This window comes from Epinephelus lanceolatus, chromosome 1 (genome assembly GCF_041903045.1).
Source record: "Epinephelus lanceolatus isolate andai-2023 chromosome 1, ASM4190304v1, whole genome shotgun sequence".
Classification (NCBI taxonomy): Eukaryota; Metazoa; Chordata; class Actinopteri; order Perciformes; family Serranidae; genus Epinephelus; species Epinephelus lanceolatus.
In genome coordinates this window covers 14056030-14071842 of record NC_135734.1, presented here as the reverse complement: position 1 = coordinate 14071842, position 15813 = coordinate 14056030, and the positions used below count along the sequence as shown (strand labels likewise).

The 15813-nt window shown below is 40.8% G+C and overlaps 1 protein-coding gene and 1 long non-coding RNA gene across 8 annotated transcripts in view; both read right to left on the bottom strand.

Annotated features, from left to right (window-relative positions):
* Window positions 1-918: 918 nt before the first annotated feature.
* Window positions 919-2229, bottom strand: LOC117257281 (uncharacterized). Its single transcript, XR_004501686.2, has 4 exons — window positions 2141-2229; window positions 1976-2056; window positions 1194-1298; window positions 919-1050 (listed from the first exon to the last, which is right to left on the bottom strand). It is a non-coding gene; the product is annotated as an uncharacterized LOC117257281 (long non-coding RNA).
* A 9461-nt stretch (window positions 2230-11690) lies between these two features.
* scn8ab (sodium channel, voltage gated, type VIII, alpha subunit b) overlaps window positions 11691-15813 on the bottom strand; it is a 68914-nt gene continuing 64791 nt past the window's right edge. For all 7 annotated transcript variants that reach the window (XM_078161677.1, XM_078161734.1, XM_078161790.1 and 4 more), the window contains exon 28: window positions 11691-14133. In XM_078161677.1, the coding sequence (XP_078017803.1) occupies window positions 12968-14133 (1166 nt within the window). In that variant the 3' untranslated portion in view covers window positions 11691-12967. The remainder of the gene's footprint in view (window positions 14134-15813) is intronic.

The following is a 15813-nucleotide window of genomic DNA, read 5'->3' as shown; positions in this document are numbered from 1 at the left end:
GTATTATTTTAAGCCCATGTTGTAAAACTGGTAAGGGAGTCATTTGTGTTATGTAAAGACCCTGTTAGAAGCTCAAGAGAGCGTAGCATAAATGGACAGGAAGAGTTGAGGAGATCCTGACCCTCTTCCCCGGACACCACCCTCCTACCCACAGCTTTATTGTCTGGAGGGCGGAGGGCATGCGCTGGCGTGTGACAGATGTCTAAAACTTTTGTCCTTTGTCCACAGTGAATCTAACCCTGCTGTAGCGTCAAAGTATTTCCCAGCGAAACCCTCTTTGCCCCAAACTTTTAGAATCAATCGCCTAAAGTCCTGCATCTAAGGAAACCTCAGACCACATTTCTGTTACTGGCTGCAGGCATTAAACCAGCCATCTTCATTAAAACATTTCACTAAGCTTCTATTCCCCTGTATTAACCTGAGCTCAGGAGCCTTGCAGAGTATCACTTCTCATTTTGAGCAACCAGCTCAGCAAACCACCAAAAAGTAACTGTGTTAAATAACAATATTTAACTTTAAATGTCATGTATTTGACCAAAATACAGTGTCTCTGCCTGTCTAAGAAGCATATCAGTTTCTCCACCAACTTACACAAACAACAGCAGCTGCTCAAGTGCCAGATAACAAGTACAACAGTGACACCTACAGGCTCTGATAAAGAAGTATCTCATTGTATGACAACTGTAACAGTAACAAGGATGACTGATGGGCAGTACGGAAGAATAGGGGTAAGAGAGTCAGTCATATAGTGAAGATACAAATAAATATAAACACATAAGCATAAATTCAAGGACCTACCAATGGAGTCTAAATATATTTTCAACAATCGGCACAGATGCTGGTCATAACACATCATAAACAAATGAACAAAACATGACTTACAGCTTCCAGGCTCAGTTTGTGTCTTTTCTTTTTGATTCCCAGATGATGTCTTTCTCTACTTTACTCCATTTTCTTTTGCCATTTCTACACTGGGTTTGGATCCACTTTTGAAAGAGTATTTTCTTTCCAAAAAAGGCTCTTGCTCTCCAAAGGTGGGCACAGTTTGAACTGTGGGTGTTTGTACAAAAAGTATGAGGATAAAAAGGCATAACACAACTGCTGTCTATTAATTATGCCGTGGACTATGCACTATACATGGCAATGTTTATTCATAAAGTGCACACAGTTATCCTCATGTTTCAGGATCTTACCCAGTGGTGACACCATACTGTTGCTGGGTGGTGTGCAGAACTCTTCCTTGAGGCTGAGGGGAAACGTCAGTGCTTCCTGCACTGGGGTGGATGGGACTGCAAAGTCTGTAAAATGCAGTAGTATTTGTTTCCATGTGTTTTTGAATCAGATATGGACAAACTTACTGTGAGGTTCAAACCTTGGTTGAGAGTGGGCAGTGGTGTAAGAAGCGTTTAGATCCTTTAATTAAGTCAAATTAGAAAAAAAGCTGTAAAACATTCCTTCACCAATTAAAGCCCTTCAATTTAAAATTAATTTGACATAAGTAAAGGCATTAATGGCCCCTGTCACTTTTATATAATTACATTATCAGGGTGTTATCACTCATGCATTAAAATGAACACAGAGGCAGAATTTTACTGTTATGGTCAGTAATTTAATCAACTTTAAATACTCAAGGGTAGTTTAAATGAATCAGGAAAATTACAACCAGTAAGTATGGATGCTGATGTAGTGGAATTTAACATACCTTGTAGATATACTCAAGCACAAGTAAAGATGAGTACATTTGAGTAAACTTGAGTATATTTATTTGTGTTTAAGTTAGCACATTTTGTGATTGCTTTTAGTTTAAAAATTAACATTCCTAATTAAAATATTTCTATCACATTTACGTTAGCTGAAATGTTCCTCTTTATTTGACTAGGTTCTCTGTATCTGACAAATACTTATCAATATTCACAGTAAAATCATAATGTGCTAATCGGTAGCCAGCTAGGCTATTAGCTATTAGCAGACTCACTGTAGAGAGGGGAGCTATGGATGCTAGCTGAAGCTAACACCACAGGCGACCTTGGGACTCCTTGGTCTGAACTGGAAGGACCTGTGGCAATAAAAAGATACTTGGTCAAGAATTAGCATTATTAATTTTACTAGTAATATTCTGACTACATAGACGTGTTAATACCACTTGACGCGGTCATTTCAAACCACTCCAGGCCGGTGGTGGGCTCTGTTACATCCGGTACTTGAGGACCGGGGGACGGCGGAAGGCCGCGAGTGTGTCTCACAAACCGACCAGCAGGTGAGCTGTGAGGGTAAAGTACTGAAACTCGACTTACGTCCATTTCAAGATATCTTATCTGTAAAATTAACGTAGCCTATTCCTAATTAAATCTAGCAGATCTTTTAACTAAAATCCGAACAGGAAGTGAGCAGCAATGAATTTAGCTTTGAACCTATTAGCTTGGAAGCTAGCAGGTTTTTAGCCCTTAAATTTGTCTTACAGGCAAACCAGCAAAGGTCGTTTCACCTTTAACAGTGTAGTTTTCAGTGTTTTTTAAACGATTTTGAAAGTAAATACATCTTTAAAAAAAAAGAATATACAGTACCAGTCAAAAGTTTGGACACACTTTTCAAGTGTGTCCAAACTTTTGACACACTGGACACACTTTTCAAGTGTGTCCAAACTTTTGACTGGTATTGTATACCGTTTCAAACTGGACAACATAAACATTCTAAATGGTTCCCTCTGTATTTCCTGTTTGAATGTATGTTAATGCAGAAGCTGACAGGAAGTAAGCAGGGACCAATGTTGTTGCCCTAGCAACAGAATAGCAACGAATCGGTCCATAATGTATTGTATGTAGAATGCGTAGTAGAAGGCTGGGCAAAACCTGATTTAAATCTCTGTCATTATTCTTTAACCCTAGAAGTACATAGACCCATTTTGTGTCCCATTTTTGCAGGGAACAGGGGATCTTTTTGGGGAGATAGCAGGTAAACAGTATATGCCACATAGAGGTGGTAAACATCATCTGACAGCTGGGAACCTCAAGATATCAAAGGTTTAGTATATAGAGCCTTAGAAAACTTTGATGGAAGTATATGATGGCCATTCCCATCCTCAACAATGTCTCGTAAGTTGTTGCAGTAATTTTTGGGTTGTTGGGTTGTTAGTATTTGTTACACAGTTTTGGTGCTAAACTTAAGCATGTTTTACCACTCAAGAATTGATAAAAAATGGTCAAAAATCCCTCCATAATTCCACATGAAGACACCAAGAAATTAAAGAATACCACAGAGAAATCCACACTGTGATTTGGAGTCAAAAACTTTCGATATTTGATGATTTCTGTAAGAGCTGCATTTTCCAGCAAATGGATGGCGAACACTTCTCTTCTGGAAACTCATCCAGCCATACATCCTCTGATTGCACAAGGTCTATAGTTTGTGGCTGTTAAGTTTGCAGTTATCCTCGAGGTCACTGTAGGTCATTTTATACAGCGATGTCTGTTTAAAAAATGGTCTCACAACAATGAAATGGCTGCTTTGGGGGCTGACACCATGACACATGAATAAAATTGACATAATTTAATCCACAAGAGTCTCAGCTTTCCAGTTAGACCCAGATTATGCAATTCCAACACTGTTACGGGGCGAGTGTGCAGAAATATTCAAATACAATTGGTGAAAATTGTACACTGCATGCAAAGAAGTGCATAGTTTGTGCCCCAAACTGGGACTAGCATAAGCTGAGCATGTCTGTGTAGTTGAGACGCGTGAGTACCCAAAGAACCAATTTCCATTCAAATATCTTCCTGAGACGCTAGCATTACATAAGGCCCGTTTCCACCGCAGGAACTTCGGGGTAAATTTACGGGGCCGGGGCCGTTGGTGTGTGTCTCCACCGCAGGAACCACCCCCGAAGGACAGAGTTCCGGAACTTTTACAGGGGCTAAACAAGTCCCTGCCTCCGAGTAGGTACTCAGAACGGCCTGAAAAACTCTTGGCTGGGGCTTGGGGATTACTTGGTGCTGATTGGATATACTCTAGGCGGAATGTGACGTCAACAGAAAGCAACAAAATAGCCGGCATTTTTAAAACTCAGCAGACGAGGGTTAGCTCGTTCATAGCTGCCATCGCCATGTAAACAAACTCAATAACCGGTCCGTGAAAAACATATTTTTTCCGGCGGATATCTTAGTTACAACATAATTGAGCTAGCAAAGCAGTTTTGTGTTGCTATGTGTGGTATTTATTCAGTTTTGGGAAATCACTTTGTCTAGAAAGCATCAACTGACAGGGACAGCTAACAGCAGCAGCAAAGCTAACATTAGGACGTCATCTGTTAAAAGCCTCCCGTTGTCGGATACGACATGAAACTACTCCAGTTAGCTCAATCATGTTGTAACTAAGACATCCGCTGGAAAAAAAAAAAATTTCATGGGCCACTTTGTGAGTTTAGTGAGTTATTATAGACACCGCTAACAGCTAACAGTGTCCCCATGCCACTACGTCGCCCCGGTCAAAATGGTCGCGCAACGATCACGTCACATCCAGAGCCCGGTAACTTTACAGGAACCTTCCTCCTACTCCGCTCTCTCAGTGGAGACACGGCGGTTGAGAGGGCCGAGTGAGAGGACGTTCCTGTAGTAGTTCCTGCCCCCCAGATAGTACCAGGAACTTCTTCAGTGGAAACGGGCCTATAGTTGGTACCACAGGATTCTTTAGGTCTTCCAGTTTCATATAATATCAGTATCATCACTAGCTTTAAAACTCAGCCCTCTGTGGCCTCTGAAAGACAGGAATGTCGGATTGCTGGTGACCCAGTGGGTCTCATAGGGTTTCTGTAGGCTGATGCGGAAGTTAGCATAGCTCTGGTTCCCTTGTTGGATTTTGAATTATTGCAGAAAATAAGCCCAGTGGCAAACAAATGTATGATAGCTATTAGCTACTTACAAGCTTTGTTCAGCAAGGTAATCTTCACAAATAAACACCACTCATATGATTCTTGAAGCTTAAATGCAATTACCATAAGTTAAAAGCTAATGTTAGGTTATCAACAAACTACCCCAAGGTCGCATGAATTAACATCTCAACCACATCAGGCTAGTGTTGTCACGATACCAAAATCTTTGTTTCGGTACCAATACCAATATGAATTTCGATACTTTTCGATACTCTTTGGTACTTTTCCTAAGGAAAAGTCCTTTTGGATACAAACCTTTAGAACAATAAATAGTAGGGGTGTAACGGTACCAAAAAAAATCATGGTTCGGTAAGTACCTCGGTACGGACGTCACAGTTTGGTAACTCAAATGTCCCACCAAGTTTGTGTTGTCTTGTGTTGTCTCCCTTTGCGAGGCAGACTTTCTCTTGTCTTTTTTCACATGTGCCAGCTGCGAATGTTGATACAGGTGTTGTCATACACACCACTTGTGCAATCTGTGCTCCAATAGGAACAAGAAAGGCGTTTGTGTGCATAGTTGAGTAAAATAGATTAACTAAATTAATGAATTGAATCAATTTCAAAGTACCAGTATTTTCCAAATGCAGTATAGTACTGTTTGGAATGCTCTAGTACCGCGGTACTACTTTAGTACCGGTATACCGTGCAACACTACATCAGGCTATAAAGCTGTGTTTGGCCTGATGACGTTCTGTAGTCTCATTTAGCCACTTGTTAGCCACTGTCCTTTTTAAGTCACATAAAAGCTTCAAAATTCACAATTGGGGTATTATTGATGTATTTCATGTGAAAGAACAAATCGTGAAAGTCTCTTAAGCTTGTTCACAACACACCTTATTACAGGCATCAAAACAAAGACCCATTCAAAAAAAACCCATTGACTTCAAGATGAGGAAACCAGCAGTGCAAGAATGCCAAGTCATTTCCAGGTTTTAGGATGTATTCCTGGTGCACGCTATTAAGTGCATTTTATATAAAGCTAACTTAACCCAAGTGGGTTTCTTCAAGAAGGCTTTACTTCCCAAGGATAAATGAATCTTTTGCCTGTGTCCATGTTGAGGTTTTACAAATGATGAGGTACATAAAAATAAAAATGTTGGATTTGGTCTGGGAAACCATCGTCATTCACTTTGATAAGCCCCATTTGCTGATAATCTGCTGCAGCTACTATGCATACACTGTACCACCACTACCACATCAATGACTAACTTTAACTGTCTGCACATACGAACTGTGCCTTTAACATGAGGCAGTGACTCAGTTTTGAGCTATTTCCTGCAAGTCCCACTAGAGGGTGTTAGATAGCTGTGCCTCATTTGAGGCACTTTACTAATGTCTACTGGAGGGGTTACAGCAATAAACACAGTAGATAGAGGCTGTGATCTCTGCAGACACAGACACGGGGCAGGGATGAAAAACACAAATCCCAACCCAACAGGGGCAGACACAGCTCTGCTCTAAGATGGATGGGGCAGTGGCGGCATAGAGGGCTAAACCAAGGAGTAATCAGCAAAAAACTATCACATCTTTTATTCCATTTTGGCTAAATGGAATTAATTTATATTCCTTTCTCAGATAGGTAATAGAAACTACGGGGAAACTGTTTAACCTAAGACAATAATGTCAGGCCTCTGATCTCATGCTCGTTCTCTTAAACTGGGCCTATGTATATATATTTGATCCACGCACCCTCTTCCTTTCCACTCGTCTTCTGCACGGTGGAGCACACATGACACAGAAAAAGAAAAACTATAAGTGAACAACCATTACCTCACCCATATGCTTGATCATAGCAGTACTGCAAATTACATGTTATTGATTCCTTAAAGACATACAATCTCCCTCTCTCTGTATCCGTTACACACACTTCCTCCCCTCGGTCTCCCTCCCTCCTTCTCACAAACTTGCTCAGACAGATCACACCAATGTCCTACTTAATCCATGTCCCACCTCTGCAATGAAGTCCTGCTGTTCAGATGGATGCAAGGAGGACAGAAACCTAAAGGGAACAAAAACAAGACAAAGCACATGTACAGCCCAGACATATATGTGACATTTTGATGGTGTCTAAACAGGAAAGCCACACACTCAGACAACATAAAGTATGGAAATCAACAATTCCTGGATATAAATCATATACAATAAACAGTTAAATGTTTTATAACCATCTAAAATTGATCTTTTTAGAGCACTAAAATATTGATGAATGCACCTCCTACGTTGTCCAACAACTCAGTGTAAGATACAGCATCAAACTGTGCAAAATAATGTGCTACACTCCAAACGCATGCAGCACTGCAGGTAGGAGGTAAAGGATAAATCCATAGCAACAAACTAGCCTTTCTACTGTGTGTGCCTCTGTTCATTGTTCTCATTTACTTTTCATCTTCCTGCTGTAGCTCGCTCTCCCTCTGCTCGCTTGCTGTGGGTAAGGAGGTGCTACACAGTGCACTGTACAGTCTGAGCCTATTGGGAACATGCTGCTGACTCAGCCCAGGCCACTGCATTCATCTATCTGCACTGCAGTGCTGTCTCTGCTTACCCCCCCCCCCACGCCTCCTCCCCTCCCTGCTCCTTCCCTCATTCAGTGCGCCACCTTACACACACACACACACACACAGAGGAGGAAGGAAGGAAAGAAACACACATGCACGCGTGCGCGCACACACCTGCTTTTATAGTCATTTCAGTGCTGTTGCACCATGACACACCCAACCACATTAACTCCAACAATAATCACATTCCAGTATTGTTAAATCATGTAAAAAGGCAATGCTCTGAAGGCATTTCTGAAGCATGTTGTGTTGTTGTTTCTAAACCTGAACTGATGGTAGTTTTCTTTTGCTGCACTGTCTCTCACCCTCCCTGTCTTGTGTGGCTTTCAAGTATTTAGCCATAGCCGTGTTTGCAACCATACGCGGATTATGAGATAATGGGCCCCTGGGCACAGTCATGCAGTAGGCCCCACCACCTCTCCTACATGGGAGCAAGACACAGAGACTTTGTGGTGGCTTTGCTGCTTTTTTTGTTATATTGCATTTCTTTGCTGACATTTTCTGTCTTTTTGTGGTTGTTTTGTGCCTCTTTGGGGTAATTTTGTGTCTTTTTTGGTTGTTTTGTATCTTTTGTGGTCATTGTGTGTCGCTGTGGTTGTTTTGTGCCTCTCTGAGGTAATTTTATGTCTTTTTCAGTCATATTATGCCTGTGGTTGTTTTGCCACTTTTTGTAGTTATTTTGTGTCTCTGCAGTTCATTTGCATCTCTTTGTGGCCATTTTGTGTCTTTCTGTTTGGTATGTGTTTATCTTAGTGACATTTTGCAGTTGAAGGCCAGAGGAGCCCCTGACACTTTGGGCCCCTGGTCCTGTGCCCAGTAGGCCTGTTCAGTAATCCATTACAAGCAGTTTTAGTGATTATTAGCAAAATAAAAGAAAACAAACTCCTCCTTTAGAGTGTCAATTTGTACCATATTGCTTAAAAATCTTACACACTGATATTCTGACAGTTGTCACATTCAATGAGATGGCTGACGAGCAACAAAGACATCAACATGGAACATATTCTGCAAGACAGAGTGACAGTGATTAATATTATATCAAAAAACGACACCAGCCAGAGGTGTAACTGGAAGGCTGCTTTATTGTTTGGAAATAGATTCGTGCTCAAATGAAGATATTCTTTCACTGATTCTCATTTAATCGTCCCATGTGGTTGTGCAACACACGTCCTCTCTCTGACTGTATTAGTGGCAAGAGATAATGACAGTCAAAAGATTTTTTTCTTTTTTTCAGTAAGCCTATTTTCAGGAAAGAAAAGAAATTTATCTCAGTCATGCTACAAAAGAATGGCCTCATATACCGATCGGTAAACCAACATTTTGGAAATGAACAGAAGTGTAAAACAGAAGGCAAGCTGTTCCCTTACTAGCCCAAGAGCCGGTAAACAGAACACACAGAGAGAGCACTTGTACTACATGACTCTACAAGATGTTAGTCCAGACAGTCTAATCTAGGTGGTGAGTTTTCAGTTTACAAGTTAATTTTGAACTCAATACATCGTTTCTATCGTGCTCCGTTTTGATTCACTCCCATGGGTTTTGAGATCCTCATTGCTGATTTTATTGACAGACTAAATAGGAAGCTAAAAAGGCACGTGCCGTTAAGAGATATTGCACCATAAACAAACATACAGACAGTTAAGACAACTAACCCTTAAATCATTAGATATATCATATTGAAAGTGACAGCAAAATTAAAGATCAACTCCAAACTGCAGCAGTGTGTTAAGGGGAGACATGGAGGAGGGTTAGAGCTGAAACGAGCAAAAACTTGTCACACAAAGTGAGCTGTGGCTCATACTGGGGCACACTGGTTCACCAGTGGTTGCCTGCAAAAGGCTATGAGTGTGTGTGTGCGTATGTGTGTAAGTATGTGTGTCTCCATCTGTATAATCTTTGTGTGTACAATATAGGAAACTAGGGGCAAGACATCTTCACACATGTACAAAAGGGTATGCTGGTAGTGCAATCCTCTCACCAAGGCAGGCTCCACAATTCTCAGCAAGCAGCCAGTACAACACCATGCATTGTACGCTGGTACCCAGTATGCAGAAGTCCTGGGCAGGCCAGAGTTTTGGTTATTCTCTGAACATACCACACAAAGAAAGAAGCATGAACAGTTACACTCTGTGGTTCTGGTATCACCTCAATGCAAGGAGTGGACAGGAGAGTATATATACTATATATATATATATACATATAGTAGAATATATATATAATATATATGTAATATAGCTCTGTATACTGTATGTATGTACTGATTTATACAGTTTTAAATACAATTTCTGCTTTTTAATATAGATTCTTTTAGCTTACTCTCCTCTTTTTTGTGAAAAGTGACTCAAAAAAATCTACTCCATCTAACAAAATGTGTCACAGCCTAATGAGTGTGACGAGGGGTGTCAGCTGGAAGCCATTCTATTTATGGTTATTAATATTTAGTGTTAGATTAATAGCTGTAGTTTTTTAAGTAATCCTGTATTTACAAAAAACTACACATGCCGTTAAAATAAAATAATATATTACATTATTTATAGTTTCTTAAAAAGTCCATTCTTCACTTTTGCAGTTTGTGCCGTATAGAACATAGCCTGAACTGTATTTGTTTTATTATTTTTTCCCCCGAATGGATGTATGTGTGTCTATTTTTTTTTCTTTTTCTGTTTTTTCTTTTTTTAGGTTTCTTTCTGTAATACGCAACTGTATACCCATGGTGATCTTGGAGAAAATGGACGGCGGTAGCTTTTATGCTTATCATTCAGAGTTTTATTTGGTTCAAGGTAACACCCACACTGATTTTGGAGATCTCATGCAGCAACTGGACCATAGAACTTGAGAACGGATGAGGGAGTTATTCATAAACAGGAAGTGACATCACTGCACAACAGGAAGTGCAAAAGCCGTGGTGTGGTGCTTAGGCTCACAGTACCATTAGAATGCATCCGGTGCTCTGTTGGTTATTTGGTATTTGTTATGCAATAGAGCAGTATGAGGAAAAAATGGCAAATGAGAGGCTCAGAGCACGTGTTGTTGTTAAATACTGAAATCTGGGGCCTATCCGCTGAGCATGCCACTCCTGCTTCGGAAGGAATTCAGTGTGCTGCTCAAACCAACATATCCCAATTCACTCTCATGACATCTCCTCACAGTGTTTCCTATATCTGTGATTGCTATCGAGGGGGTGGGGGAGGGGGTGAACAATATTATTTTGTTTAATCGAAATTAATTGAAACCAGACTACAGTCCATAATGACTTAACCACAAATGTAATCTGCTATCAATATAAACGCCGCCATTACAAGCGAGCGAAATGTTGCTGTTTCACTGAGATGCTTCTAGCCCTATAATTCTACGCATCATAAGCAGGAAGCGCCAAACTGGCCCCTGACCGGGAGGCTGCCGGTTTAAGGCAGCCAGCCGAGATCATTGTCCGTCAACATGGCATAAAACACAAAAAGAGTAAAACATGATTTCATAAATACTCCCATCACATTCACTTGCATTTTGTTGCAGAGCTCATAATAGTACATCTATAATATCTCCTGAGAAAAAGGGATGGATTTTTCAAGCATTGCATACATTTTTAGGGTCTCTCTGTCGAAGAATGACAGCGAAAAAACTGAATGGGCAGGGCATACTTCACCCAATCCCACTCCATGGACAAAGGGCAACAAGGGATAACAAGGCAGATCTCTTTGGCTTCTCCACACACAATGTTCTCATCACCCATTCATTGTTTTCTGTTTCTCATTAAAATAGGATACAACCAACGCCTGACATGTTCTAGCACAAGACCCTCGACATCATCTTTGATGTGGCTTATAAAAGTGTGTAAAATAAGACTCATTACCCACCAACACATGATAATTACATCAGGGATTAAAAAAAAGACATGTAAATAAGCTACATGACATCAAATTATATAAACTCAACAGTAAAACTCTTCTCAGCCCTTCCACAAAGGTCTAACCATCCACAGAGAAACATCACAAATAGATAGGAGTTTGCCATACCTGTGAAATCCCCACAAACCAACTGTAGGACTCCCAAAATGCCCGCTCACACAAAACTAAAGGCAGATGGTAATGAACATTACATAGGTGCATACAAATTATAAATATAAGCATTTTAAGTTTCAAAGTGTTTGCGCCCTTGAAAACATTGCAGACCAAATTAACAAACATTTCAGTCCCATGAAACACACACCATCCTTTTCCACATCTTACACACTCAAAATCTCCAGAGCAGCAAATAATTGTTTGGATTTCACCCACTGATCCACTGCGGTGGTATAACTCACCAACACATTCAATTCTTCTGTCTATAGAGGCAACAATTTAAACATTTGAGATGTGTCGAGTGATGAGATTAAAAATTCGGATCCATTTTAGATTATCAACCCCAATATCACTTATCTTTGTTAAACAAATGACTCTGAACTCTGAGCTTTCAAATTTTTAGACAATGTCTCAATCTTACAGTCGAGCCACTGTTGTGGTCTGAGTATTAATGTCTTGTGGACTATGATAATTCATGCAAGATTTCTGATCAAAACATGCCATCATGCAAGTCATTTCTATGCATTGAACAAGCACAATTATTTATGTATTTGTTTGGAAATCTTTCTGAGTAAATGTAAGCCCTTGGCCCGAGTTGACCCCATAATAAACAGACCCTTAACCAATTGGTGTGAAAGCCCATGTAAAAAAAGCATTTTCGATGTGGGTATAACAAAGATAAAATGAGTAGAAGAGTTAAGTGACATGGGCAAAATGTTGAATATTGTTCTTTTTTTTGTCTGTTTGCATTTTTGCTGCTCAAATGAACAATTTCTAGCTTTAATAAAACAGAAAAGTACTTCCAACGCTCTGTCATGTATGTCTTTCACTCACCAGTCATCCTTCTGTTTGCTCTCGTGTCATTTTGCTCCTCTAATACATTTCAGTACTAAATGACACAGAAGCACTCATTGGCTGCTTTAAGAGGACAATTCTTCAGCATCAAGCAGCATCCTTGATTTTCCTTCACAACACTGTCTTCCATAGGAATCCATGACTTGCGTCCAGGCGCTGGATTCCTTAAGTGTTTTTTTTTTTCATTCTACCTCTTGGTGTAGAGTTTCTTGTCTTATCTGTAGACCAGTGGTAAAGTGACCAATCTGCCTTTCAGCAGACACAGACATTCCCTTGTCTGCTTTTTCATTCCCTTTTGTTAAGATCAGTAGTCTAGATACAACAATGTCACACAGTATGCTGATTATGTTTGGTTTGACTGAAGTTCAAGAGTCTCCAAGCTGTAACAGACCAAGCTGCTTCCCTCTGCATCAATATAAGAATGAAGTCTGTAAACAAAATTATTGAGTATTATTTTTTTCTGACTTGCAAATGAAATAATCTGTACATCTGTGTGGGTGAGTTTCCTCTCGCTTTGCTTGAAGTTACATTATTATAATTTTTATTGTTATTACTGTGATTATTATTCCAACGCTCTAACATTTAGATTCCCTGATGTCTTTTTGGTTTCTTCCTTTCTCTTTTCTCCCTCCCTTGCCCTCATTGTTGTCATCCTGTTTCTCCTTGTCAGGTTTGGTTACACTGTCATAAGAGGGCAGGGAGGCAGTTGAGGGGGTGCCCTCCTTCTTTTCTTGTTCTGGATTGCTCCCGCCATTCTCCACTTTGTTATTGGCTGGCTTGCGCTTACAGACGAAACCCCGCCTAGCCAGGTAGGAACGGTAGGCCCTTTGAATGATTCTGGCCGACACATCCTCCTGCTTGCGCCTCAGAGTGGTGGTGATTGGCTCGTAAGAGACCTTGGAGGGATTGGCCGCCACAAAACGCTCCTCCATTTGTTGCCTCAACATGTCCAACTCGCCACTGTCTCCCAGCACACGCTTAGTGAAGGCAAACAGGATGTCCAGGCAGTGGATACGGTCACCACTCACCATAGGCATGTCCATGGCGATCAGTTCAATGGTGTTTGGCTTGGGGACTCGTAGTGGGTGTTCAAGTGCATCAGCAAAGTCAGAAAGCTTGGCATAGGTGATGAACTGGGATGCATCAGGGTCAAACTTCTCCCAAATCTCATAAAAGGTCTCAAAGTCATCCTCACTGAGTGGGTCGGCACTCTCCTCTGTGGCCACACTGAAGTTCTCCAGGATAATGGCGATGTACATGTTGACCACAATAAGGAAAGAAATGATGATGTACATAACAAAGAAGAAGATGCCCACAGAAGGGTTGCCACAGTCTCCTGTGGCAGGAGTGCCAGCATTCTCCAATAGGGGATCGCAGTCTGGAGGGTAGTTAAGAATGGGCAGTAGCAGGCCGTCCCAACCAGCTGACGTGGTGATCATAAACAGGATGATCATGCTGTTGCCGAAGGTCTCAAAGTTGTACATGTCATCGATTCCAGCCCCGTGTTTCACATAGCCAAAGTTGGACATGCCAAAGATGGAGAAAATGAACATAACCAGGAAAAGTAGTAGGCCAATGTTGAACAAGGCAGGAAGTGACATCATCAGGGCAAACAGCAGAGTTCTGATTCCTTTGGCCCCCTTGATGAGACGCAGGATCCTGCCAATACGAGCCAGACGAATCACCCTGAAGAGTGTTGGTGACACAAAGTACTTCTCAATCAGGTCCGCCAGAAACATTCCTGAAGTTGAAAGGGAGGAAAAGGAGACACAATGTACATTTGGTTAAAATTTGGGGAATTTTGTTCTAGTGACTGCTTTACTCAAAAGGACAGTTCACCCCCAAATCAAAAATCCATATTTTTCCTCTTACCTGTAGTTTATCAGTCTAGATTGTTTTGGTGTGAGTTGCCAAGTGTTGGAGATATCAGCCGTAGAGATGTCTGCCTTCTCTCTAATATAATGGAACTAAATGGCACTCAGTTTGTGGTACTTGAAGCGCCAAAAAAATATATTTGAAAAATTCAAAAGCAACATCTCTTTCCAAAAATCATGACCCGGTTACTCAAGATAGTCCACAGACCTTGCTGTGAGCAGTTTTATGTAGGAACTATTTTCTCTTTCCACTGAACTACACATCTACTGCTAGCTTTTCTAGCACTACTAAGCTAGCTAACGCCACAGCTCAGCCAGAGAGGATGTCATTAATGTGCTGTCACAAGCACGAGCCTCTAGTCCATGAGTAGATGCACACTTCCTTTTTGCTCAGTGACAAAACAGTTCCTACATGAAACTGCTCACAACAAAGTCTGTGGATTATCTTGAGTAACCATATCATGATTTCTGGAAAGAGACATTGCTGTTGAGTTTTCAAATGCATTTTTTGGCAATGTGAGCACCACAAGCCAAGTGCCATCTAGTTCCATTATATTCGAGAGAAGGCAAATATCTCAATGGCCAACATCTGCAACACTCAACAACTCACACCAACCAATCTAGATTGATAAATGGCGCTACAGGTAAGAGGAGAAATATGTATTTTTGATTTTGGGGTGACTGTTCCTTTAACATAATGTATTTATACAGTATTATCATGCCTATAAGCAAGAACAGCGCTTTCATGGTTTTGTGCAAATTGTGAAAGAAATCAATAGAACCAAAGACACACTGTTAACAGTTTACATGGGGGAGAGTGTCTCTATGTAAATTAGTTGCAATAAATCTGTTCACAGTGAAGTCTGTAGATTATCCAGACTAATGGAGGACATTTTACATTGGCTCATTGTATTTATTGGCTTTTTAGTTTTACAGTTTGTTTTCTTGGTCTTTGAACATGGTTAATGATTTATCTTTTTATTTAATGATATATTTTGTTAAAGCCACAGTGTGTAGGAATTTCTCCCATCTAACGTTGAAATAATATATTGTGTTCAAACAGATGGCGCACTCTAGCGCCTCACTGTTTCAAACACGTATTGCAACAACTGTAGCCGCTGTGTACCAAAAAGCTATGATAACACTGATGAAACCATGTCATCCGATACTACATGGAGTACTCATTCAGGCTCCTACACAGACACACGTGACGCGAGTTGACAAACCCCCTCCTCACCATGCTGGCTGTGTTTACAACGTAGGACTGTTGGGGCGGATGTAAATTGAAACAAACCGATCACGTCTTGTCCTTTGACAACTGACAAGTGGCTCAACCTCACACACCTCATCCCTCTCCTCGCATTACTGCGCCGCTAACAGCTGTTAGTGGCCAGCGGCACTACTGCCGCATAACAAAGTCCCACTCTTTGAGCATAATGCAGGATCATGTATTATGCAGCATCACGGGAGACGGAATCCTCGTCACCAAGAAAGTGCTAAAGGGAATCAAAAAGGCAGTGTGACCGGCAAATTAAAAAAACAAGGGT